Below are 27,061 nucleotides of genomic sequence, written 5' to 3'. Positions count from 1 at the left end.
CCGTAAAAATACATGAGGATATGTCATCCATTCCCACAGTCGTATCAACATCTAACCTAAGATCGGTTTCGAACTTTATTGAGGTCTTGTCAGTGAGAGCCAGACCCAGAGGTGGTGATTCCAAGGTAGAAGCAATGGAGAAGTCATATTTACCTATATGAGTTGCCAAAAGGTGTCTCACCTTATTATTAAATTACTCTGGATTTAGAGAAAGATGTTGAGAAAAAAACTTCCAACATATTTCTCTAAATCCAGAGTAATTTAATAATAAGGTGGGACACCTTTTGGCAACTCATATAGGTAAATATGACTTCTCCATTGCTTCCATCTTGGTATCACCATCTCTGGGTCTGGCTCCAACTGACAAAACCTCAATAAAGGTCGAAACCGGTCTGGTAATGGCCATTACCTTAATGCATAGCATTATACATGTCCGCAAGAAGATGTGTTTTGCATTATGGGAGATACTAAGATAAGGAGTAATGAGAGCTTGGTTCACCTTTACCACGAGTTGCCTCAGTCCTGAAGATATTTCAGACGCAAACTTTGTTTGCTTACACTTGGATAAAGGATCAAACTAAATTTATTACTAATTAACACCTGATATACCTCAGATTCTTTCACTTCCAATTCTAATACTTGCTTACCTTCTACATATTGACAGCATCATTTACACCAGTATGACATAAGCTGATAAAGTGCTCATTCAATAATTCCCCTATATCCTTTGCAATGGTCACGAATTTCCACCAGTATGTACATCCCATAATTATTATTCCTCTTGTTACCATATATCAGAAGTAATCTTAGCCTGACCATCCAATCTAATCTCATACTGCACCTTTTCTTTCTTTCTTTACCATGCTTGTCACCCTACTAGCCTGCACTTTATACTTTTCATGGATCCGATTGCCACAAAGTGTTTTGTACCTCCTCTGTAATGTTTTCTTTTCAGACACAGCTTGCTTGATTTCACTCTTCATCCATTTCACGTCTATTTATTTACTTGCTTAACCCTTGGTGTGCAGTTATACATCTGACGTGTCATGTGAGATACTGCCTTATGAATTCCCATGCACTGTCAACATGAAAGTTGTCCAGCTCATATACCCATCATATTGATGCTAGTTGACTACAGAGCTTCCCACAATCACCCACCTTGTAATTCCTTATATATCCCTTTTTGGCAGTAACCTTTTCTTGTTTCATCACTTTCCAAACAAGTACCTTGTGATCACTCTCACAAACTGGTGGCAGTGTTAATACCTCATTAACAATTGATTTCAAAATAACTACATATTATAAAATTATGACCAAGTCCAAAACACTACAGCCTCTAGTTACTTCATCAAGTTAGTTACTTGATGCTTCTTTATACAAATGCCAGGAGTATCAGGTATAAAGGGGATGAATTAGTTGCTCTGATAGCCTGAACCACTCCAAAGATTATTGGGGTCAGTGAAAAATTGTTGAATGAAGATGATATACTGACAGGAATAGAAATGAAAGGGTTAGTGTATTTCAGCAGGATATAAAGAGAAAATGTGATGGTAGAGTATTGCTTATGAAAAGTGATGGTTCAATCCTCTTAGAGCAGAGGATGAGGGAAATGGCATGAATGGTTTTGAGAATACATGGTGGGAGTGGGCAGGGCAGGATATTTTGTAGGATGTTGCTATGGACCAGGAAATACAGAGTTTGAGGAGCAAGAAATGCTTAGGCATTTTAGGTTGGCATGTCAAAATGAGTGATCATTGTAGGTGATTTTAACTGCAGCAACTTAAATTGGGAAGAGGAATGGAATTTTCAAATTTCTTGAGGAACAAATGCCTCAGGCAACATGTAGTAGAAGAAAAATAACAAGATGCTCAAGCATTTTAGATTTGGGCCTGACATCAGCGTATGTGACTATAATTGGAATATCATCTCTGCCCCCAGTTGGAGAGAGTGAACATGCAGGCTGGACTTGGGGGGGGGGGATAAATAGATGCAGACTGTCAAGAAGAAGAAATGAATTTATGTGGAATTGTAAGACTAGTGATTATAATCTTAGAAATCAGCTTTGGGTAGTTCCATGAGCAGAAGAATTGGAAGGGTGAAATATTGTCAGTGCATGGGAACTAATGAAGAAATATTTATTAGCAGACATGCCAAGTTGTATAAATTGAGTGAAAAAGAGAACAAGATTTGGTGTAAAATGGATGAGTAAAGATATATATAAAGGGAAGTGCAGATGAAAAGGAGGTCATGAATATATTAAGGTCATGAATATATATATTATTTTGTGGTGGGGAGAGGGGGGGAAAGAAGGGGAAGGGTATCCTTATGTGGAAACTGGGGCGATTTGCCCCAGTTTCCACATAAGGATACCCTTCCCCTTCTTCCCCCCCCTCTCCCCACAACAAAATAATATATATATATATATTTATATATATATATATTATTAATAGTAACCCGGGTTCCGTGTCTCAAGTACATCCCCATGTTCTTCCCCCCCCCCCCATTTACACACAACCTTTCAACAAGAGCTTGGATTTAGAAGGCATCTTTAAACCAAAAACAAGGTATGTACATAATTTTTCCACATTTTTTATTCTGCCATAATTGCCTTCTATACTCGCCTATAATGCCCTAAAATATATATATACACCCCTTTTGAGTTATGTTAGCCAATGTATTAAATATAAGGGACACTCCTAAACAAAAATGGGCTAAAATAACTGTTAATTATATTAATAGTGTTTAAGAGGAGTAGCATGGGAATTTCCCAGAAATTATACTGAATTTCTCGAGTTCTTGAGAGACTACCATCTCAGGCAGTATACAAAGCAGGGCATGTGAGGATCGAGAGTTTTAGATTTGATCATTTTGTCAGCAGATGTAACTGTGAGTGGGGTTTATTATTAAATGATATATTAAATATATTTGATATAAATGATATATTAAATGATATTCATGTTCTTCTCAGTAACCTTATTGTTATTGCAACAGTCACTTGCATTCCATTTACTATTTGTACTCGGAACTTTAATCACCTGTTCACCATTACCCAAAATTCTTCACAACTTGAATTTGATTTAGCAATTCTTTTAAGTCAAGTAATATAGTTTCTGCTTAGGACTGGATTAGTGATTATAATATTAGCTAAGGGAATATTAAACGGCAGCTTGTGTGATTAGCCGGCAAAGGTTGGTCGATTGGTAGAGCCTCTGCTACTAATGGCTCAGTTAAGTAAGTTTGAGCGCGGTTAGTAGTTAGAAGGGGACCAATCGTTCGATGCTGTTGGCATACTCTCCCTCGATGAGTCTTTGGACTCCCTGGAGGTGTATAATAATAATAATAATAATTATATTCTCACAGGTTGTTTACTTTCCCATTAAATTAAATACAGCATGTGTATTGATTGTATTTTTAATCTGTAATTAAGTCAACTTGATGTTGATTTTTGATATTGTTAATACTTATTTCTTTCTCAATCTCTCTCTCTCTCTCACACACACATTAAATGGTCATTCTTTCTTTGCAGGTTAAAAAAAAAATAGTATCATGGCAAGTTTACCAGAATCAACCCTGCAGCTGTGTATGCTGTTTATTCCCTTTTTACCAATATTTGCAATTACAACAGTGCCATTTCCACCAACAATAATTCTTCAGCCACCACATGAACAACTCTTCCAAGTTCCTCAGACACAAGAAGAAGCTGACAAACCATTTATGTTAGACTGTAAAGCACAGGGTAATCCTCAGCCACAGTAAGTAGTATATTGAAATTAATTATTTCACCCTAGATTAATATTATATTATTATTATTATTATTATTATTATTATTATTCAGGCCTCCATGGAGTCAAAAGACTCATCATGGGAGGTCCTTCCTAAGAAACACAAAGTCTACCAAAACTCATTGAAGGGAGGTCCCCTCCTGAGAAACACAAAGTCTATCATACCACTCCTTAAACTCATTGACCATACTCGCCCTCACCACTCTATCAGGCAATGCATTCCATGGCTCAACCACCCTCCATGCAAAGAAACCACTCCTCACCCTCTTGCTCACAGTTTCCTTTCGTAACTTCCAGGGATGGCCTCTTGTCATCACTCCTTCCCGCTGTTCAACCAAGTGAAAGAAATCCCCAGTGTCAACCCTGTAACCACCTCTCAACAGTTTAAAAGTCTCAATCATATCACCTCTCCTTCTTCTATCTGCCAAACTCTGCAATCCACATTCCCTCAGCCGATTCTCATAACTATCCTTGTACAGTCCTGAGACCATCTTTGTCATCCGACTTTGTATCTTTTCCACAGTTAATTTATCCCTTTCAAATCCTGGGGACCAAATCTGAGAATAATAATCCAAGTGTGGTCTGATCAGAGACTTATACAACGCAATGATAACCCTCTTATCTCTGCAGGTCAGTGTCCTTCTCATAATTGCAGCAGTTCTCTGTGTTACCTTCCGCACCTTTGCAATATGTCCCCTAAACTTCAGGTTTCTATCAATCATCAATCCCAGATCTCTTGTCTCCCTAACTTCCTCCAGTATAACTCCTCTCATAGAGTATGCAGCATCCCATTGATGTTTCCCAAACCTCAAGACCTTACATTTTGCTGCATTAAACTGACACCCCCCATTCATTTGCCCATCTATCTAGCTTATTCAAATCCTCTTGCAGGGCTACCACATCTGCACTATTACTAATAATCCTTCCCAGCTTCGCATCATCTGCAAACAACTGAATATCCCCCTGCAGTCCACTGGCTATGTCATTGATATAAAGGTTAAACAATATAGGTCCTAGTACTGAGCCCTGTGGGACCCCACTTGTAACCTTCTGTCTCCTTGAAACTACTCCACCATACACAACTCTCTGATACCTATCAGACAGCCAATCCTGAATCCAGTTGACCAATCTGACATCCAGACCCATGTGTTGCAACTTAAATATCAGCCTATCATGTGGCACCCTGTCAAATGCCTTTGCTAAGTCTAAGAAAATTGCAGTATATGCCTTTCCCTCATCCAATGTTCTTGTAACTTTATTATAAAAGGCCAGCATATTGCTAAAACAAGGGCGCCCTTTCATAAATCCATGTTGACTCTCACAGATAACATTACCTCATCTGCCCAGTGCTGTATACGGTCCCTCACTACTTTCTCCAAGATCTTAACAACTAGTGATGACACACAGACTGGTGTATAATTAGACACTTCCAGTCTGTTACCACCCTTATGCAATGGCACTATCTTACCTTCCTTCCATTCCCTGGGCACCTTTGCCGAAGCCAGACTTTCATTGAAAAGCCAGGTTAAAGGCACTGTCAGTTCCCCAGCACATTCTCTCAAAACTTGTGGTGAAATACCATCCAGTCCAAAAGCTTTATTGACATCCAGAGTTCTCAGTATCTGAAACACACTCTCCTCCTGTACCTCTAAACCTTGAACCTGCCCTATCCCTCTAGCATTAAAACTGACTCCTCCAGGATGAAATACTCCAATAAAGTGGTCATTGAACAATTCCACTATGTCCTCTGCATCAGTCACTCTATTCCCATTTTTATTCCATATCATTCTTCCACAGTCATTTCTCCTCCTACTGGCCACATAGCTAAAAAAATTCCCTAGGATTTTTCTTTGGATCTTAGGGCCAATCTCCTGTCATATTCCAGTTTCGCTTTCCTTACCACACTGTCATCAAAATCCTGATATGTACACTCAAGACGCAAACAGGATACTATGATAGATTACATGATAAAGTTTACATTACATTATTATTAACTTCATCAAACATTTTTCTCCAAATGCTTTGTTGTATAATGAAACCTGTGGAGCATTCATGACTAAACATACCCACATAACCACAGTAATAAGGTAAATATTCATCCTAAGTATCATAGGACATTTTCAATACAGTTAATTCAAACAATACTAGGAATCACATACAGTTAGGGCACATGCTTACAATGTAATACCTCTATGCGTGCAGTAGCGTGTTATAGAATGAAATTTAAATATACCTGGAAAAAAAAAAAAAAACTACATTCTTGCTATCCCTAATGTCTGGGTAATTTTCATCCTAAATTGTGTAAAATAATTTTATATATGTTATCTCATTTTAATGTACCCCCCCTCTTTTTTTTTCAGCTATATTTAAATTTTATTGTATAGCCCGCTATTGCATGCATAGAGGGATTTCGTTGTAAGCATGCGGCCTAACTGTATTTGATTCCTAGTATTCTTTGAATTAACTTTACTGAAGATATCCTATGATTCCTAGGATGAAATATTTACTTATTAAAAAATCTTATTACTGTGCATGTTTAGTCACTTCCTCCAAATGCATCTGCTATTTTTTTCAAGACTACAATATTGTCAGATCTTATATGTCTATTTTCTTAGGGACTTCTGACTGCATCAAACCAGCTATAGTTTAGCAATCAACTAGATCTTTTTTTTCTGCCATCTTTTCATCAAACATCTCTTTTATTTTCTTCTCCTATTCTGTTTAAGTTACCATAGCACCTTTGATTAGCCCTTCTCACTCATTTTCAAATATGAACAATGCCAAGTACTTTCCTAATATCTTCGTTTCTAATTTGATCCTGCCATTGATGTCATCTGTTCATTCCCTAAAATTTCTCAAAACCAGTGGTTAAATTCTAAACGAATAAGCTCTGGGGCCCCTAAAGTAAGGATCATAAATGTGAGGCTATTGCTAGATTGTCGCAACATTTTTTTTATTATATTTATTTATTTATTCTGGTGGAATTAAAGCCATCAGGCTTTCTCTTCCACACCACCAGAAACATTAAATACAAATACAAAATTACAAATTAATGTAATACTTTTAACATATTAAAAGATAATTAAATTTAAGATAACATTAGGTATTATGAGTGATGAAGAAGCAGTAGGCCTATTCATCTTGTTATGTAAATGCAGAAAAAAAAATAGTGAAAAAAAAAAAAGAAATACAATAATGCTGAAATAAATAACTCATCCTTAGTAAATTTCTAATTTACCTTATTTAGACTGTAGAAACATTGAATAATTATTATCTTATTGATATTAATATTTGAATGAATATGCTGTAAAATATACTGCATGGCGGGTGGTTGAACCGTAGAATGCATTGTCTGATAGAGTGGTGAGAGCGAGAACAGTAAATGAGTTCAAGGAGTGGTATGATAGACTTTGCTTTCTGTTTCCTAGGAGGGACCTCCCGTGATGAGTCTTTTGACTTCATGGAGGCCTGAATAATAATAATAATGTAAAATAATACTGTACTTTTTAAAGATAAAATAAGATAAACATATGTGTTTACTCATATGAGTAAATTAAATTTGAAATATAACTAGTGAAATGCAGGAAAGTGTACAAAAATATTGGAGCTTACCCTTAGTAAACAGTTGCAGGAGGTCTACAATAGTTTCCATAAGGCTTCCTTTGATTTGTCTGTCTCTGCATCAAGTCTCCTTTTACAATAACAATGGGCACTGTTTCTTCCATATGTTAAACGCTGGGACATAGTGTTTAACATATGGAAGAGGATCCTACTGGGAAATTCGTGAACCACAACTATTTATTGTCAGCAAAGATGAGACATTTTCAACCATGAGCGCATTTCTTGTTGGTGTAACAATATTGTTCATAATGGTGAATCCCTGCTCGCACTCTGCATTGCTCACTGGTATTATTTCAACACACTTCAGAAGTTTTTCTTCATGGCGTCTGACACATGCTTACCTCCACTATGCTTAAAATCCCTATAAGATTGAATAACCTCACAATAATATGGAGAAAATAAATCACACAGATCTCTCAATTCTTATTCACCATAGTCCACAGCAATATCATCGGGACATTACTCAGGTAAAACTACTTTTATTATTTCTGAGTACTTTGTGTCCTTATCTGTCATGCACGAACTTGTCAAATTTGTGATTATACTCTCATAAAATTGTCCTTTATTTATTTCCATTTTGTTGTTACTACTCCCAGATTACTTTCAAGGGAACTCCTTTGAATTGATTTGCTTCTATAGTTTTCTGAACTTCCCTCCAGTAAATACCTCCTCTTTTTTTGTGAGCTTTAAATACTTCTCTTGTTCTGTGCAAGAGTTGGTTTGCTGTAGGTAATGTCACAGTTTGTTTTTGCAAAGATTATGAGAGGCTAGAAAGCTCAGATAACGCATCCATCATTATTCTTAAATTGTTTATGAACGTTTCTTCAAGTTTACCAGCTAGCCCTTAAAATGTTGCTCTTTCTTTACTATCTCGATTTCCATCACGAGCTGCATGTGTAAAGAAACTGTGCAATGATGCATAGTTATTCCAAATAGAATTCACAGCCTGAAAACTTGATGCAATCCAACGAGTTGACAACATCTTTCTCACTTTAGTGAGACTGCAGAACAACTGTTCTGCACATTTCCTTAGTTCACGTAAGTTCTTTGGAGACATACTAAAAGTTGAATACATCTTATCAAGAAACACCACAAAATGATTTGTTGTCATAACATCTTTCACTGAATTGTGCACAACAAGTTCTAACCGATGATTTATACAGTGCCATGTTAAAATTGTTGGAAAATCTTTCATCAATGTTGCCAAACCTGCTTGTTTCCCTAGCATAACTGAGGCACCATCCATGCATAATCCAATTAGAATTTCCTGCAGGATTTCTTTTTCCAGACCATGCTTTTCAAGACACTTCATAAGTGAGTTCTTAATGTCCATTGCTTTGGTGCTTTCTAATTGAACTAAATCAAAGAATAGTGTTGTAACATCACTACCATTTATTGCACCCTATACATACACTATCAGAACAATCCAGTTAGATATCAATGTACTTTCATCCAGAATAGTAGAAATTTTTGTTCTATGGTTTATAATGCTGTCAGCAATGTTGTGTTTCATTTGTTTTGCAATATGATTCACTATCTCAGTGCATGTAACATTACTATGTAAAGCATGCCCCACATCTAGCCCATTAAGAATCTGAAGATCAATTAAGTTTGGATGATCTACAAAAGGATGATTATGCTTTTCAATATGATACGCAATGCGAAACACGTGGCACTTGATTTCGTGAGCTAAAGAGTTCTGTTCTTCTACAATGTGTCACAATGAATTCTCACTTCTAATAATTGCTTCTGCACTTTTGTGAGATTTGGTATCTCTATATTCGAAATTTTCTTTCTGAGTTGCTTTTGTTGGCATTGTTTAGCCCTTTCTCCTTTAATACATATTAATCCATTTATCCACTCTGATGCAAAGTGATTACCCTGATGTGAAGAACTTGCTCCTAGGGTCTGTACCTCTGCACATGTTATACACCCCAAACCTCCGTCCTTACAAAATAACCAATTGTATTTACCTTTGAATGCTGGTCAAGTGTCCAGCAAGTTAGCAAATCTATCCTTTCATTCAACATATTAATATTATCGCAACGCAATTGATGGGAATCCTGTGTTTTTGTGGATTTGTTACAGACTTCTTTCTCTTCAGAAACTACACACAAACTGTCATTACAAACTCGTTTTGTATTATCACTGTCATCTGAGTTATTTTTCCATTTAAAGAAGGTACCAATGTACTTATCCATAGTTGAAATAGTAGGCATACATAAACACAAAAATATCACATGATTTTCTTTGTGCTTCTCACAATCACAAGCTCTGATAAACAACTATTAATCTGCTGTTCTATTGTTGATTACTGACTGTTGCTGAGAGTGTTACCAACCAGAAAAACAAAATATCGCTACACGTCTGTCAAAATTCTGCTACACTATGCTGCAATAATGTATACTTGTCAATCGCTGCAAGATAACGCATTACAGGATGCACCAAATCTCCCCATCCCTTTCATCACACATTCATCATCAGGTGACTGTTGATGTTGGCTTTAAATACAGATTCAAAACTCTAAACAATTGTTGAATAATAATAACACAATAATGTAGGCATAATTACCGTAAAGGAAGAAAAGTCACAAAACAAAAATGTTTTGGGTATGGGCCCAGTGCATAAAAAAAGTTCCAAGGTCGGCCCTGGAGGCCCCTGCTTAATTTGACCACTGCTCAGAACTCTCATATCTGTTGTCTCTAGTCTGATCAAATGCCTTTATTTCTAACCCAATTCAGAGAACCAAGCAGTGATGACAGCACAGTGGTAAAAAACATTGACCAGGCATGCAGTCAGGATTACATATCCATACTTGAAGTAGAAAAAGCCATCAAAGGCTTGAAATGTGGAAAGGCAGCAGGAGTAGATGATATTCGACCAGAAATGCTGAAGTATGGTGGTATAAGAGTCTTACAGTGGCTGCACTGCATAGTTCAGAAAGCCTGGACAGAGGGACGAATTCCCGATGATTGGAGTAGAGCTCTCATAGTACCCATATATAAAAAGGGAAATAAAACTGCATGTGAGAATTACAGAGGTATTTCCCTACTGAGTGTTCCTGGCAAGAGCTATGCAAGTATACTTGAGAAATGGTTGAGAAGAATTGTGGAAGAAAAGCTTGGTGAAGAACAAGCTGGATTCAGGCCAAATAGAGGCTGTCAGGATCAGATCTTCACTTTACGACAAATAGTCGAGAAAGCATGGGAATATAACAAAGATCTGTATTTAAGTTTTGTAGATCTGGAAAAGGCATATGACAAGGTGCCAAGAGAGAAGCTATTCAATACGCTGCAGTTATATGGTGTCAATGGGGCATTATATCAAGCAATACTTAATCTTTACTTGAGTTGTAAGTCAGCAGTTAGAATTGAAGGAAGTACAGGAAGATGGTTTAATGTTAAATCTAGTGTGAGACAAGGATGTACATTATCCCCTCTGTTATTCATTATCTATATGGATCACATTATGAAGGAAAGCGGTATTAAACATGATATCAAAATTGGAGATGTTAATGTCAGCTCTTTGCTTTATGCGGACGATGTTATACTTCTAAATAAATCCACTACAAGTCTGCAAGATTCTCTGACTAAATTGAATAGCTGTTGTAATAGATATGGTATGAAGGTAAGCAATAAAAAGACAAAAACAATGAAAATAGGCAGATTCATTGAAAATGTCAACTGTGTTGTGAATGGAGAACCTGTGGAACAAGTAAAACATTTCAGCTATTTAGGCATGATTTTTACTGAAGATGGTAAATTAAATATAGAAATAGACAACAGAATCAGCAAAGCTGGTATGGTGGGAAGTCAATTGAATAAATTCATATGGAATAAGAGAGAAATTAGTCAGAACACTAAATTATCTGTATACAAGACAGTGTTCAAACCAGTTTTAACTTATGGATCTGAGAGCTGGGTCAGAAGTAAAACACTGGACCAAAGACTAGAGACCACAGATATGAAAGTCCTGATAAAAATTATAGGCGTGAACAGATGGCATCAATGGCAGTATCATATTAAAAACGAGGATATTAGGAAAGAACTTGACATTGTCTGCATCCAGGAATGCGTTAGCAGAGCTAATCTCAGGTGGTATGGTCACTTAAACAGAATGGGCGAGGAAAATTAGCAAAACAAGTGTTCTCTGCCAGGTTGGCAGCAAAACGACCCAGAGGAAGACCAAGATATAGGTGGATTGATATGGTACAAAGTGCTTTAGATGATAGAAATATAAGATCTGATAATGTTGGAGTCTTGACAAGTAACAGACTGATTTGGAGGAAAATTGTAGATAGGAAATTAATAATGATGTAATTTTTTTCATGTAGTACTATCATATCCTGTACACCCCTTAAGGGTACATGGCAGGAATTTGATGATGATGATGAATTCAGAGAACCCTAAGTTAAAATGGTTTTAATACTGATCTGGCTAATATCCATATAAATTTATTCATATGGCTTCCCATCATACCAGTATTCTGTTATTTATTTTCATATTTAATTTTCCATCTTCATAAAAAAATTTGCCTAAATAACTGAAGCATTTTGTTTGTTTTATGGATTATCTATCAAGACTGAAGGTGATGTTTTCCATATTCTGGACTATTTTTATTATTACTATTATTATGATTCAGGCCTCCATGGAGTCAAAAAGGCTCATTGTGGGAGGTCCTTTCTAGAACAGCGCTTCCCAAACTGTGGGCCGCGGCCCCCTTGGGGGCCGTACGTTTTGTTGAGGGGAGCCGTGAAATAAAGAAAACAAATTTAAAATGTTTTAAGACACAGTAGATTTTTTTAATCTTAAAAGAAACATATTTAAATTTTATTATTTATTATTTCTTTTTTGTTGTTTTTTTATATTTCAATGGAAAAAATCGCACATTGGTGTTGGTTAACAAATTTTGCTTCTCATGTATTTCGGCGATTAATGAATATTAGTAAATATATGCTTATTCATATAACTTCATTTCAATGCTATTGATAAGCAACACAAAAAATATTATAAACCAAAATCTTGAATATAAATTGTATTGAATATACATATAATAAATATTATAATAATATGTGTCTGTATTACGATTTGTTTTTTCGATGGGGGGGGCCGTGAAATATTTTAATTTTTCCAAACAGGGCCTTGGCATCCATAAGTTTGGGAAGTAATGTTCTAGAAAACACACAGTATATCATACCACTCTTAGAACTCATTGACCGTTCGTGCTCTCACCACTCTATCAGGCAATGCATTCCATGGTTTGACCACACTCCAAGCAAAGAAACCACTCCTACCCTTTTGCTCACAGCTTCGTCTCGTAACCTCCAGGGATGGCCCCTTCTCCTAACTCCTTAACCCTGTTCCACCAAGCAAAAGAACTCCCCAGTGTCAACCCTGTAACTACCTCTCAACAGTTTAAAAGTATTAGTCATATAACTCTACTTCTTCTATCTACCAAACTATGCAGTCCACATTCCCTCAGTTGATCCTCATAACTAACATAGAGTACTCAAACCATCTTTGTTATCTGCCTCTGTACCCTTTCCACAGTTAATTTATCCCCTTCAAATCCAGGGGACCAAATTTGAGAACAATAGTCTAAGTGTGGTCTGATCAGGGTCTTATACAATGAAACAACAACTCTTTTATCTCTGCAGGTCAGCATCCTTCTCAGTATTGCAGCAATCCTCTGACTTACCTTCACCACCTTTGCAATACGTTCCATGAATTTCAGATTTCTATAAATCATTATTATTATTATTATGACAGCTATCTCCATGGAGTCAGCAGACTCATCACGGGAGATCCAAACTAGCAAAACAATTTCTATCATATCTCTTCTTGAATTCATTTACAGATGAAGAACTCACAACTGAGTCAGGCAATGAATTCCACTCATTCACCACCCTCCAGGCGACAAACCTCGTTCTCACACCCATGTTAACCACACTTTTCCATAATTTCCAGTAATGACCTCTTGTTCTTCCATCACTATCACAAAGCTGAAACATTTCCCCTGCATCAATCTTATAAACACGTTTTAGTAATTTAAATATTTCTATCATATCTCCTCTTCTTCGCCTATCAACCAACCTCTGTAATCCACAAGCTCTCATTCTATCAATGTAGGGAACATTTTTTTACATCACTCACCAACTTAGTCACTCACCTCTGAACCCTCTCCACAACCTCCTCATCTCCAAGGAATCCAGGTGACCAGACCTGAGCACAGGTATACAAATGTGGAATTATTAACGCTTTATAAAGGGGAATAATAACCTCTTTATCTCTGGATATTAGTGTGTTCCTCAATAACCACGTAATCCTATGTGTAATCTTGGACACCTTAGCAATGTGTCCCCTGAACTTCATCTCCCTATCCACCAACACCCCTAATTCCCTAGCCTCATCAATCTCTTGGAGTACTGTTCCATCAATGTAGTACACAGCTGGTAGTCTTTTAATCCCAAAATGCATAACTTTGCACTTTTCCAGATTGAACTGACATCCATCACCCTTTGCACATTTTGGCAGCTTATTTAAATCATCCTGCAAACTCTCAAAATCAGCTTGATTTTTTTATTGCGCTACCCAACTTTGCATCATCAGCAAACAACTGAATATCTCCCCTCAAGCCATTTCCTATTTAGTTTATGTACAAATTGAACAACAATGGCCCAAGCATTGGAGCCCTGAGGCACACCACTGGTCACCTGCCTCATCCTGGACTCTGCTCCTCCATACACCACCTTCTGGTATCTCTCCCTGAGCATTCTCCTATCCATATCATCAATTTAGTATCCATTCCCATCTGCTCCAATTTGCGTAACAGTGTTCCATGGGGTATCCTGTCAAAAGCCTTAGCAAAATCCAGAAGTACCACTGTGTAGCCATTTCCTTTGTCCAACTCAGAAGTCATTCTATTATAAAAAGCGAATAAATTGCTAAGGAAGAATCGACCTTTAACAAAACCATGTTGGCCTCTATAGAGTATCATATCCTGATCCACCCATTCTTGAATTTTGTCTTTAACCAACTTTCCAATACTTTTACCACCGCTCCCGAGATGGTGATTGGTCTGTAATTAACTACCGCAGTTTTAGAGCAACATTTATGCAAAGGAACTACTTTCCTTTCGTTCCACTCCCTAGGGACCATACCAGAGTTCAAACTTAATTTAAATAACCAAGTAAGATGTGTTGACAATTGCTTTGCACATTCACGCAACACCCGATCTGATATTCCATCTAAACCTACAGCAGTGTTTGCATTTAAATTTTGCAATATACTAAGTACTTCTGATTTCTTATCTTCAATTCTCACATTAGTTATTGCTACAGGTACAGGGATATCCTCACTTTAATGATAGACTTTTGAAAGGTGATCACTCAGTAACTCTACTATTACATCTGAGTTGATCACCTCAATACCATCAACACCAACTAAAGTTATCCTTCTGAAGTTATTCTTCATTTTACTTACCACATAGTTTAAGAACTTCAGGGTCTTATAAAAGAGTTATTGTTTCATTGTATAAGACCCTGAAGTTCTTCCACTATGTGGCAAGTAAAAGGAAGAATGACTTCAGAAGGATGACTTTAGTTGGTGCTGATGATATTGACAGTATCATCACCTCCCAGATCTCTTGTCTTCCCTACTTCCTCCAGTACTGCTCCTCCAACAAAGTATGCTGCCTCCCATAAATGTATCCCAAACTTCAAGACTATATTTTGCTGCATTAAACCGATCCCACATTCATTTACCCATCTGTCCAGTTTACTCAAATCCTCTTGCAGGTGTGTCACATTTACACTATTACTAATAACCCTGCTTAGCTTCACATCATCTGCAAACAACTGAATATCCTCCTGCAATCCACTGGCAATGTCATTTATATAAAGGTTAAACAATACAGGTCCCAGTACTGAGCCCTGTGGGACCCCACCTGTAACCTTCTGCCACCTTGATATTGCCCCACTGTACACATACCCATCAGATAGCCAATCCTGAATCCAGTTGAGTAACCTGACATCTAAACCCATGTGCTGCAACTTAAATATCAGCAGCGCCCTGTCAAATACCTTTGCAAAATTCAAAAACATGGCAGTATATGCCTTTCCTATCATCAACCACTCTTGTCACGTTATTATAAAAGGCAATAAAGCAAGACTGCTCCTCAACAAATCCATGTTTTCTCTCACAGATAACATTACCGTCATATGCCCAATGCTCTATATGGTCCCTCACTAATTTCTCCAAGATCTTAACAAGTACCGATGACACACAAACTGATCTATAATTTGACGTTTCCAGTCTGCTATCACCTTTATGCAATGGCACTATCTTACCTTCCTTCCATTCATTAGGTACCTTTCCCGTAGCAAGACTTTCGAAAAGCCAAGTCAATGAAACCTGCGCCGAAATCCCATCCAGTCCCACAGCTTTATTGACATCTAGAGTAATCAGTATTTGAAACACACTCTCCTCTTGCACCTCTAAACCTCGATCTTGCCCTATGCATGTAGTATTAAAACCTACTTCTCCAGAATTAATTACTCCAATAAAATGTTCATTTAACAACTCCATTATGTCCTCTGTATCAGTCACTCTCTTCCCATTTTTATCCAACAATGTTATTCTTCCACAATCATTTCTCCTCCTACTGGCCACATAGCTAAAAAATTACCTAGGATTTCTTTGGATCTTAGGGCCAATCTCTTCTCATATTCCAGTTTTGCCTTCTTTACCATACTAGTCACTCTCCTGACCTGTGTCTTATATTCTTCATGCATCTGCTCTCCACCCCTCTTCTTATATCTCTTCCATGACCTCTTTTTCACCTACAGTTCCTGTTTGATATTGTTTGTCACCCTGAAGAAAAGAACACCAAATTGCATTCTCTTCTTCACTCGTGCAATACAGCTTACTATTGATGAGAACAAATATTCTTTTATAATTACCCAAGCACTAATGATATCCTGGCCTTCCAATTCTGCTTTCCATGGAACTGCTACAAGTTCATATCTAAGACTATTATAATCACCTGCCTTATAATTCTACATATGTCCCCCTTTCTTTGATACTCCTGCGTATCAATTCATCTTCCATGTCAAAACCACATGGTCACTCTCCCCAACTGGTGGGAGGGGGATGTCATCTCAGTTATTATCAGCTCTTCTGATACTATGACCAAATCCAAAACACTTGAACCTCTAGTTCTCTCTATTACATGTTGACTAAGACATATGTCCCTCAAGAATTTTAGAAATTCCCTTATTACTACATGCATTTTCCTCTTTCCATCTTATACTGCTGTAGTTAAAATCTCTCATAACAATCATTCTTCTTGCACTTGCCAAGCTCAACTTCCTCAACATCTCCCAGTCCTCACCTCTGTGCTCCTTGGCTTGTAGCAACACCCTACTAAATATCTTGTCTTGCCCACCTCTACCTCACACTAAATGGTTTTGAAGGCATATGGTGTCACTGCCCTCCAAAGCCTTCACTCTGAGAGGACACAAGTCATTACTTATCATAAGCAGTACTACACCACTGCATTTTCCCTTCCTATCCTTTCGAAAAATGCTGTACCCTGCTACTTCTATTCCTGTTATTATTTCATCTTTCGTCAACCACGTCTCAGAGATCCCAAAAATCTTTGGCCAGTTTGATGCTATCAGTGCCACCAATTCATTTCCTTTATTCCAGATACTTCTGGCATTAGTATAAAGCATAAAAATGTCACTGTTTTTATACCTATCCTTATCCCCCCTCCTGATTCCACTGGACTCAGCATTACCCAATGTATTATCTCTTCTCCCAAGCACCCATTCCCACAAGAGGCTGCCCCTGCTACCATCCACCCTGGGAATTCGTCTCTCTGCATTGACATACACCGACTTGTTCAGAGAACAGCTATCCTTCCAGATTCCTACATCCTTCCTCATTCAAATGCAAACAGTCTCTTGCATACAGTACCTTTCTGTCCTCAAATGCCCTCCAAGTATCCACATATTCCAATCCTCTCTTCTGACATATTCTGGGTATCATGCTATTCATTATTAATGCCCTTGTACTCAACTCGTCATTATCATACCTAGGTAACACACACGCACTATATTCCTTTTCTGAGTTTTCTTCTGTACAACCTCAAGCATGAATCTCAGATCTCTCCCCACCCTATTTACACTGCCTCCCAAGTCATTCATGCCCACCATGGCAATCATCTCATCCATCCTTTCACATATCTAGCCACCCTTCTAGCTTTCATATTTTTATTGCTAATTGGTATATACCAATTATTTAATTTAGTTAAAAGATTCTGAGCACTGGAACTGAATTTATTTTTTATAACATGATCTGCATAAAGTAAAGAACTAAGTTTGTTTAATTCTGATATTAGATTTAATGGGACTTTCCTTCATAATTTGATCTATACAGATAATGGATAACAGTAAAAAGGCATCCTCATTTTAAATCTGATTTTCCATCAGATGATCTTCCTGTATTTCCTTCATTTCTAACTGTTGATTTTCAACTTCAAATACATATATATAATGCATATTTCTGTTTAATGTCCATTTACAACATATAAGTGTAATTTTGAACAGTTTTTCTCATAGCTCCTTGTCAGATGCTTTTCCCATATCTGAAAAACTTAAATACAAAATATACTGTATGAGTTATGCACTCATTTTTGAAGGATTTGTCATTTATATCATCATCATCATCATCATCAAATTCCTTATATATACACTCAAGGGGTGTACAGGATTGATAATACTACATGAAAAATTTACATTGTTACTAACTTCCTATCTACAATTTTCCTCCAAATCAATCTGCTAAATGTCAAGACTCGAATATTATCAACTCTTATATTTCTCTCTTCTAAGGCACTTTTTACTGTATCAATTCACCTATATCTTGGTCTTCCTCTGGGTCTTTTTTCCTGCCAACCTGGCAGAGAACACTTGTTTTGTTAATCTTTCCTCTCCCATTCTGCTTAAGTGACCATACCACCTGAGATTAGCTCTGCTAATGCATTCCTGGATGCTGACAATGTCTAGTTCTTTCCTAATATCTTCATTTTTATTATGATATTGCCACTGACTCCATCTGTTCATGCCCTAATCTTTCTCAGGACTCTCATATCTGCAGTCTCTAGTCTTTGGTCAAGTGTTTTACTTCTAACCCAGCTCTCAGATCCATAAATTAAAATTGGTTTAAACACTGCCTTATATGTAGGTAATTTATGTTTTAGCTAATTTCTCTCTTATTCCATATAAATTTATTCAGTTGACTTCCTACAATACCAGCTTTGTTGATTTTGTTGTCTATTTCCATATTTAACTTACAATCCTCACTAAAAATCGTGTCTAAGTAGCTGAAAGTTTTACTTGTTCTATAAGGTCTCCATTCACAATGCAGTTGATATTTTCAATGTTTCTGTCTATTTTCATTGTCTTTGTCTTTTTAATGCTGACCTTCATACCATATCTATTACAACAGCTATTTAATTTGGTCAGGGAATCTTGCAGACTTTCAGCAGATTTATTTAGAAGTATCACATCATCTGCATAAAGCAAAGAGCTGACATCAACATCTCCAATTTTGATATCAGGTTTAATACCACTTTCCTTCATAATATGATCCATATAGATAATGAATTAAAAGAGGGGATAATGATATCTTTGTCTCACACCAGATTTAACATTAAACCATCTTCCTGTATTTCCTTCAATCCAAACTGCTGATTTACAACTTAAATACAGACTGAGTATTGCTTGATATAATGCCCCATTGACACCATATAACTGTAGTGTATTGAATAGCTTCTCTCTTGGCACTTTGTCATATGCCTTTTCCAGATCGACAAAACTTAAATACAGATCTTTATTAAATTCCCATGATTTCTCAACTATTTGTCGTAAAGTGAAGATCTGATCTGACAGCCTCTATTTGGCCTAAATCCAGCTTGTTCTTCACCAAGCTTTTCTTCTACAATTCTTCTCAACTGTTTCTCAAGTATACTAGCATAAATCTTACATGGAACACTCAGTAGGGAAATACCTCTGTAATTCTCACATTCAGTTTTATTTCCCTTTTTTTATATATGGGTACTATGAGAGCTCTACTCCAATCATCAGGAATTCGTCCCTTTGTCCACGCCTTCTGAACTATACAGTGCAGCCACTGTAAGACTTTTATACCACCATACTTTAGCATTTCTGGTCAAATAATATCTATTCCTGCTACCTTTCCACATTTCAAGACTTTGATGGATTTTTCTACTCCAAGTATGGATATGTATTCCTGATTGTATTGTATGCCTGTTGAGTGTTTTTTACCACTGTGCTATCACTGCTTGTTTATTTAGCAATTTTTGAAGTAATTACTCCATACTTCAAGGATATCTTTCTCTCCTGTTTTCATGTCACCTTTATCATCTCCAATTCATTTTACAGCACTCTTTCCTCAATTTCTGAGCTTCTTCAGCAACCTTCAGAATATCTTGCCACCTTCTTGATATTTATTTTCTATGTTCTTGCCAAAGTCCTCCAATGACTTTTGTTTAGCCATAAATTAGAAGGCTAGTAGAAGCCTTTACTAAGGTAGAAGTGGAAGAATTTTTTGAGACTCTAGAGTAAGCAACTGATGCAATGAAAAAGGAAAAGTTGGTCCTTGTTCGGGATCTAAATAGCAGAGTACGAAGTGATTGTGAGACATACGACAGTATTTTGGGAAAATTTGGAGAAAAGAGCAAAGTTAATAATGGCAAATACCTGTTGGATTTCTGCTCAGGACATAGACTGGTTATTACTAACACCATGTTCCAAGATAAAAATATGCACAAATTCACATGGAGAGAAGAGGCAAAATAAGAAAAGTGTCAATGACTATGTTATTGTTGATAGTGATGTTTTCTCCCTGGTGCAGGACATGGGAATTTGAAATTGGAAATTTCAAAATTTTAGTCTTGAGCAGGATAAAATTTTTATTATTATTATTCAGGCCTACATGTAGTCAAAAGACTCATCGTGGGAGGTCTTTCCTAAGAACATAAAGTATGTCAAGACTCATCGAGGGAGGTCCCTCCTAGGAAACACAAAGTCTATCATACCACTCCTTAAATTGAATTTCATATTGAAAAGAATAACATCTAAGAAAGTTTTAAAGCGAATAAAAGTTGAGCAGCTCTCAGATGTGAACTGTAAACTAAAATACACAAACATTATTGAAGAAAAAATGAAAGAGTTTGAGAACAGGAACCAAACCTTGGAGATTCAGTGACAAACCTTGAAGAAAACCCTGATTGATTCAGCCAGAGAGGCATGTGGTGAGGTTGTCTGTAAGGTTAGAAAAATCAGAACTCCATGGTGGACACAAGAAGTAAAAGAGGCAGTGAAGGAAAAGAAGAAAGCATATTAAAAGTTCCTGGCAAATAAGTCAGCTTGTGCTCTTACAGAATTATTATTATTATTATTATTGTTATTACGGGTATCTCCATGGAGTCAGTAAACTCATCGAGGGAGACCCAAACTAGCAAAACAATATCTGTCATATCTCTTCTTGAATTCATTTACAGACGAAGAGCTCACAACTAAGTCAGGCAATGGATTCCACTCATTCACCACTCTCCAGGCAAAAAACCTTGTTCTGACACCCTTGTTAACCACACTCTTCTTTAATTTCTGGGATGACCTCTTGTTCTTCCATCACTATCACACAGCTGAAACATTTCCCCTGCATCAATCCTATAAAAACCTTTCAGTAATTTAAATGTTTCTATCATATCCCCTCTTCTCTGCCTATCAACCAATCTCTGCAATACAAAAGCTCTCAATCTATCGATGTAGGGAACATTTTTTACATCATTCACCAACTTGGTCACTCTTCTCTGAACCCTCTCCACAGCCTCCTCATCTCCAAGGAATCCAGGTGACCAGACCTGAGCACAGTAATCCAAATGTGGAAGTATCAATGCTTTATAAAGGGGAATAATAACCTCTTTATCTCTGGATGTCAGTGTGTTCCTCAACAACCAAGTAATCCTATGTGCAATCTTGGACACCTTAGCAATGTGTCCCCTGAACTTCATCTCCCTATCTACCAACACCTCTAAGTCCCTAGCCTCATCAATCTCTTGGAGTACTGTTCCATCAATGTAGTACACAGCTGGTAATCTTTTAATCACAAAATGCATGACTTTACACTTTTCCACATTGAACTGACATCCATTATCTTTTGCCCATTCTACCAGCTTATTTAAATCATCCTGCAAACTTTCAACATCAGCTTGATTTTTTTATTGCACTATCCAACTTTGTATCACCAGCAAACAACTGGATATCTCCCCTCAAGCCATTTCCTATTTAGTTTATGTACAAATTGAACAACAATGGCCCAAGCACGGAGCCCTGAGGCACACCACTGGTCACCTGCCTCATTCTGGACTCGGCTCCTCCATAGACCACCTTATGGTATCTCTCCCTGAGCCATTCTCCTATACATATCACCAATTTAGTATCCATTCCCATCTGCTCCAATTTGTGTAAGAGTGTTCCATGGGGTATCCTGTCAAAAGCCTTAGCAAAATCCAGAAGTACCACTGTATAGACAGTTCCTTTGTCCAACTCAGACGTCATTCTATTATGAAAAGTTAATAGATTGCTAAGGCATGATCTACCTTTAACAAAACCATGTTGGCCTTTATAGAGTATCATATCCTGATCCACCCATTCTTGAATTTTGTCTTTAACCAACTTTTCCAATACTTTTACCACTACTCCTGAGATGGTGATTGGTCTGTAATTAACTACCGCAGTTTTAGAGCCACCCTTATGCAAAGGAACCACTTTGCCTAACTTCCACTCCCTAGGGACCATACAAGAGTTCAAATTTGCACATTCACGCAACACCCACCCGAGCTGATATTCCATCTAAGCCTACAGCAGTGTTTGCATTTAAATTTTGCAATATATTAAATACCCCTGATTTTTTAGCTTCAATTCTCACATTAGTTATTGCTACAGGTATAGAGATATCCGCACTTGGGTGATAGACTTTTGAAAAGTGATCACTCAGTAACTCGACTATTACATCTGATTTTGTCACCTCAGTACCATCAGCACCCACTAAAGTTATCCTTCCAAAGTCATTCTTCCTCTTACTTGCTACATAGCAGAAGAACTCTTTGGGATTAACCTTGATCTCTTTGGCTAAGGTCTTCTCATAAACTGATTTAGCTTTTCTTACTATGCTGGTAACCTTCCTAGCTTGAGCCTTGTACTGCTCATTTGTGTACTGATCGCCTTTCTCCTTGTAAATTCTCCATAACATTTTATTTTTTTGCAGATCAAGCTTGATACTACTGCTCACCCATCTAACGCCTGCCTTGTTTGACTTCCTGACCATGGGGACATAATCTGATATTGCTTTCCTCAGATACCCGCTGATTTTATCCCATGCACTGCTAACATCTTTCCCCTGCAATATGTTCTGCCATGGGATGGCTGCAAGCTCACTCCAAAGCTTGTTATAATTGCCTAACCTGTAGTTCCGTATATACCCCTTCTTAACAGAAAAATCCACAGATTTTGCAACCTCATCATGTGGTACTAACTTGGGAAAAAAATAAGAAAGGTGTCCTTTTCACCAATTGGAGGTAACAAGGACACCTTTCTTATGCATATAACCTCTGAACCAATAACCAGGTCCAACACTCTCACACCATGTGTCCCTTCAGTTATGTGCTGTTTCAAGTAATTATCTCGTAGAAGATGTACGAACTCCATTTCCTTTTTGCTACGTGATATTTCCTCCTTCTAATTGATATCACCGTAATCAAAATCCCCTATAATAATCACTAAGCCTGCACTCAATGCACTAAGTTGCTGATGCATGAATTCAATATCTTCCCCTGTACTCCCTGGCCTATAGCAGCATCCTACTGTATATTTGGTTGCATTGGTCACTATTTCGCACCAGACCGCCTTAAATGAACTCTCATTCACATGTCTATCATCTTGATATACTACTTTCTTTGGCTGCAACACATCAGTTATCATCAACAGTACTCCTCCACCTGTTCTATCTTCTCTATCCTCCCTGAAAATACTGTACCCATAACATTCAACTCCAGTGACCACATCTTCTGCTGATAGCCAAGTTTTACTAATGCCTACAACTTTTGGTGAGATTGCACTGACTAATGCCAAAAATTCTTCTCTCTTATTTCTAATGCTTCGTGCATAGGTATACAAAAATTGCAGATTCCCTCTATATCTTGTACCGGATTTAGAACTGATATATAAGTCACTAATTTCAGTAGTCCCATGCCGATTTTTATCCCCTCTCTTCTGCAATTTATTCTGCGTATAAGGATCAATAAATATATAATCAGTGCTAAAGTTTCTCTCTCTTACACTCAAACCTTTCAATATTAGTTTCCCTGCCCAATTACTTCAACTTGTTCAGAAAACAGTAACTTCTTCAATCACGTATGTCCTTCCATGTTAAGATGCAGTCCATCTCTAGCATACAACTGTCTTTTTCCTTCAAACACACTCCAAAAATCAACAAATTCCAGACCTCTTTTTTTGCACATTCTTGCAATCATATCATTCATTATCATCGCTCGTCTACTTAACTTGTAATTGTCAAAACGAAGCAGCACACACTCTATCCTCCCATTGACACTTTTCCTCTTCACAATATTCTTAAATACAGAGACTAATGTAAGAAAGTGAAACACTGTGTAAAACTAGCTAAACAAAAGTCACTGGAGGACTTTGGCAAGAACATAGAAAATAAATATCAAGCAGGTGGCAAGATATTCTGGAGGTTGTTGAAGAAGCTCAGAAATGGAGGAAAGAGTGCTGTAAAAGGAATTAGAGATGATAAAGGTGACATGAAAACAGGAGAGAAAGATATCCTTGAAGTATGGAGTAATTACTTCGAAAATTGCTAAATAAACATGCAGTGATAGAACAGTGGTAAAAAACACCCAACAGGCATGCAGTCAGGAATACTTATCCATACTTGAGCGCCTCCGTAGTGCAAATGGAAGAACGACGGTACATTGCGCCCTTCGATTGGAATAGGCCTAAGTTCGATTCTCGTCGCGACGGGAGGAATCTTTATCTGGTCGATTTCAATCGATGGTGAGTTAGCCGATCTCATACGGAGGTAGCAGGGTTTTTTCTCCCGGAAACTCGGGTTTTTCATCCCGCATACATACAAATCGGCCCTTCAGAACACACGCAATTTACAGACAAAAATTACTAGTTGTGGTGGTGTTGGAGGTGGGCAGTAGATGGCGTTGATTCGTAGTAGAGGTAAGGTGTAGAGACAGTTGAAGATGTCCTCCCACGATGAGTCTTCGGACTCCTTGGAGGTATCAGGAATAATAATAATAATAATAATAATAATAATAATACTTGAAGTAGAAAAAGCCATCAAAGTCTTGAAATGTGAAAAGGCAGCAGGAGTAGATATTATTTGACCAGAAATGCTAGAGTGTTGTATAAAAGTCTTACAGTGGCTGCACTGCATAGTTCAGAAGGCGTGGACAGAGGGACGAATTCCTGATGATGGGAGTAGAGTTCTCATAGTACCCATATATAAAAAGGGAAATAAAACTGAATGTGAGAATTACAGAGGTATTTCCCTACTGAGTGTTCCATGTAAGATTTATGTTCCATGTTGAGAAACAGTTGAGAAGAATTGTGGAAGAAAAGCTTGGTGAAGAACAAGCTGGATTTAGGCCAAATAGAGGCTGTCAGGATCAGATCTTCACTTTACGACAAATAGTCGAGAAATCATGGGAATTTTAAGTGTTGATCTGGAAAAGGCATATGACAAGGTGCCAAGAGAGAAGGTATTCAATACGCTACAGTTATATGGTGTCAATGGGACATTATATCAAGCAATACTTAGCCTGTATTTAAGTTGTAAATCAGCAGTTTGGATTGAAGGAAGTACAGGAAGATGGTTTAATGTTAAATCTGGTGTGAGACAAGGATGTACATTATCCCCTCTTTTAATTCATTATCTATATGGATCATATTATGAAGGAAAGTGGTATTAAACCTGATATCAAAATTGGAGATGTTAATGTCAGCTCTTTGCATTATGCAGATGATGTGATACTTCTAAATAAATCTGCTGAAAGTCTTCAAGATTCCCTGACTAAATTGAATAGCTGTTGTAATAGATATGATATGAAGGTCAGCATTAAAAAGACAAAGACAATGAAAATAGGCAGAAACATTGAAAATATCAACTGCATTGTGAATGGAGAACTTATAGAACAAGTAAAACATTTCAGCTACTTAGACACGATTTTTAGTGAGGATTGTAAGTTAAATATGGAAATAGACAACAGAATCAACAAAGCTGGTATTGTAGGAAGTCAACTGAATAAATTTATATTATTATTATTATTATTCAGGCCTCCATGGAGTCAAAAGACTCATTGTGGGAGGTCCTTACTAAGAACATAAAGTCTGTCAAGACTCATCGAGGGGAGGTCCCCCCCCTAAGAAACACAAAGTCTATCACACCACTCCTTAAACTCATTGACCATTCTCCCTCCCACCACTCCATCAAGCAATGCATTCCACGGTTCAACCACCCTCCACACAAAGAAACCACTCCTTACCCTCTTGCTCACAGTTTCCTTTCGTAACTTCCAGGGATGGCCTCTTGTCATCACTCCCTCCCGCTGTTCAACCAAGTGAAAGAACTCCCCAGTGTCAACCCTGTAACCACCTCTCAACAGTTTAAAAGTCTCAATCATATCACCTCTCCTTCTTCTATCCACCAAACTCTGCAGTCCACATTCCCTCAGCCGATCCTTATAACCAAAATTGTACAGTCCTGAAACCATCTTTGTACCCTTTCCACAGTTAATTTATCCCCTTCAAATCCTCTTGCAGGGCTACCACATCTGCACTATTACTAATAATAATGCAGATGTGGTATATCTGAATATCTCCTTGCAATCCACTGGCAATGTCACTGATATAAAGGTTAAACAATATAGCTCCTAGTACTGAGCCCTGTGGGATCCCACTTGTAACCCTCTGCCTCCTTGAAACTGCTCCAGCATACACAACTGTCTGATACCTATCAGACAGCCAATCCTGAATCCAGTTGACCAATCTGACATCCAGACCCATGTGTTGCAACTTAAATATCAGCCTATCATGTGGCACCCTGTCAAATGCCTTTGCTAAGTCTAAGAAAATTGCAGTATATGCCTTTCCCTCATCCAATGTTCTTGTAACTTTATTATAAAAGGCCAGCATATTGCTAAAACAAGAGCGCCCTTTCACAAATCCATGTTGACTCTCACAGATAACATTACCTCATCTGCCCAGTGCTGTATACGGTCCCTCACTACTTTCTCCAAGATCTTAACAACTACTGATGATACACAGGCTGGCCTATAATTAGACACTTCCAGTCTGTTACCACCCTTATGCAATGGCACTATCTTACCTTTCTTCCATTCCCTGAGCACCTTTGCCGAAGCCAGACTTTCATTGAAAAGCCACGTTAAAGGCACTGTCAGTTCCCCAGCACATTCTCTCAAAACTTGTGGTGAAATACCATCCAGTCCAAAAGCTTTATTGACATCCAGAGTTCTCAGTA

General features: G+C 37.5%; 1 protein-coding gene across 4 annotated transcripts in view; it reads left to right on the top strand.

Moving 5' to 3' along the window:
* Window positions 1–27,061, top strand: part of LOC150106214 (neuroglian-like) — an 888,579-nt gene that overhangs the window by 239,818 nt on the left and 621,700 nt on the right. For all 4 annotated transcript variants that reach the window (XR_016548353.1, XM_090393042.1, XM_090393040.1 and 1 more), the window contains one exon: window positions 3,527–3,752. Coding sequence is in view for 3 of the 4 variants with exons in the window: in XM_090393042.1 (XP_090249168.1) it covers window positions 3,547–3,752 (206 nt within the window). In the remaining variant the exon portion in view is untranslated. The remainder of the gene's footprint in view (window positions 1–3,526; window positions 3,753–27,061) is intronic.

Source organism: Typopeltis vanoorti, chromosome 5 (assembly GCF_054136105.1).
Source record: "Typopeltis vanoorti isolate ZY-2024b chromosome 5, IOZ_Tvanoo_1.0, whole genome shotgun sequence".
In the NCBI taxonomy this organism is placed as follows: Eukaryota; Metazoa; Arthropoda; class Arachnida; order Uropygi; family Thelyphonidae; genus Typopeltis; species Typopeltis vanoorti.
This window is presented reverse-complemented; position numbering and strand designations above follow the sequence as displayed.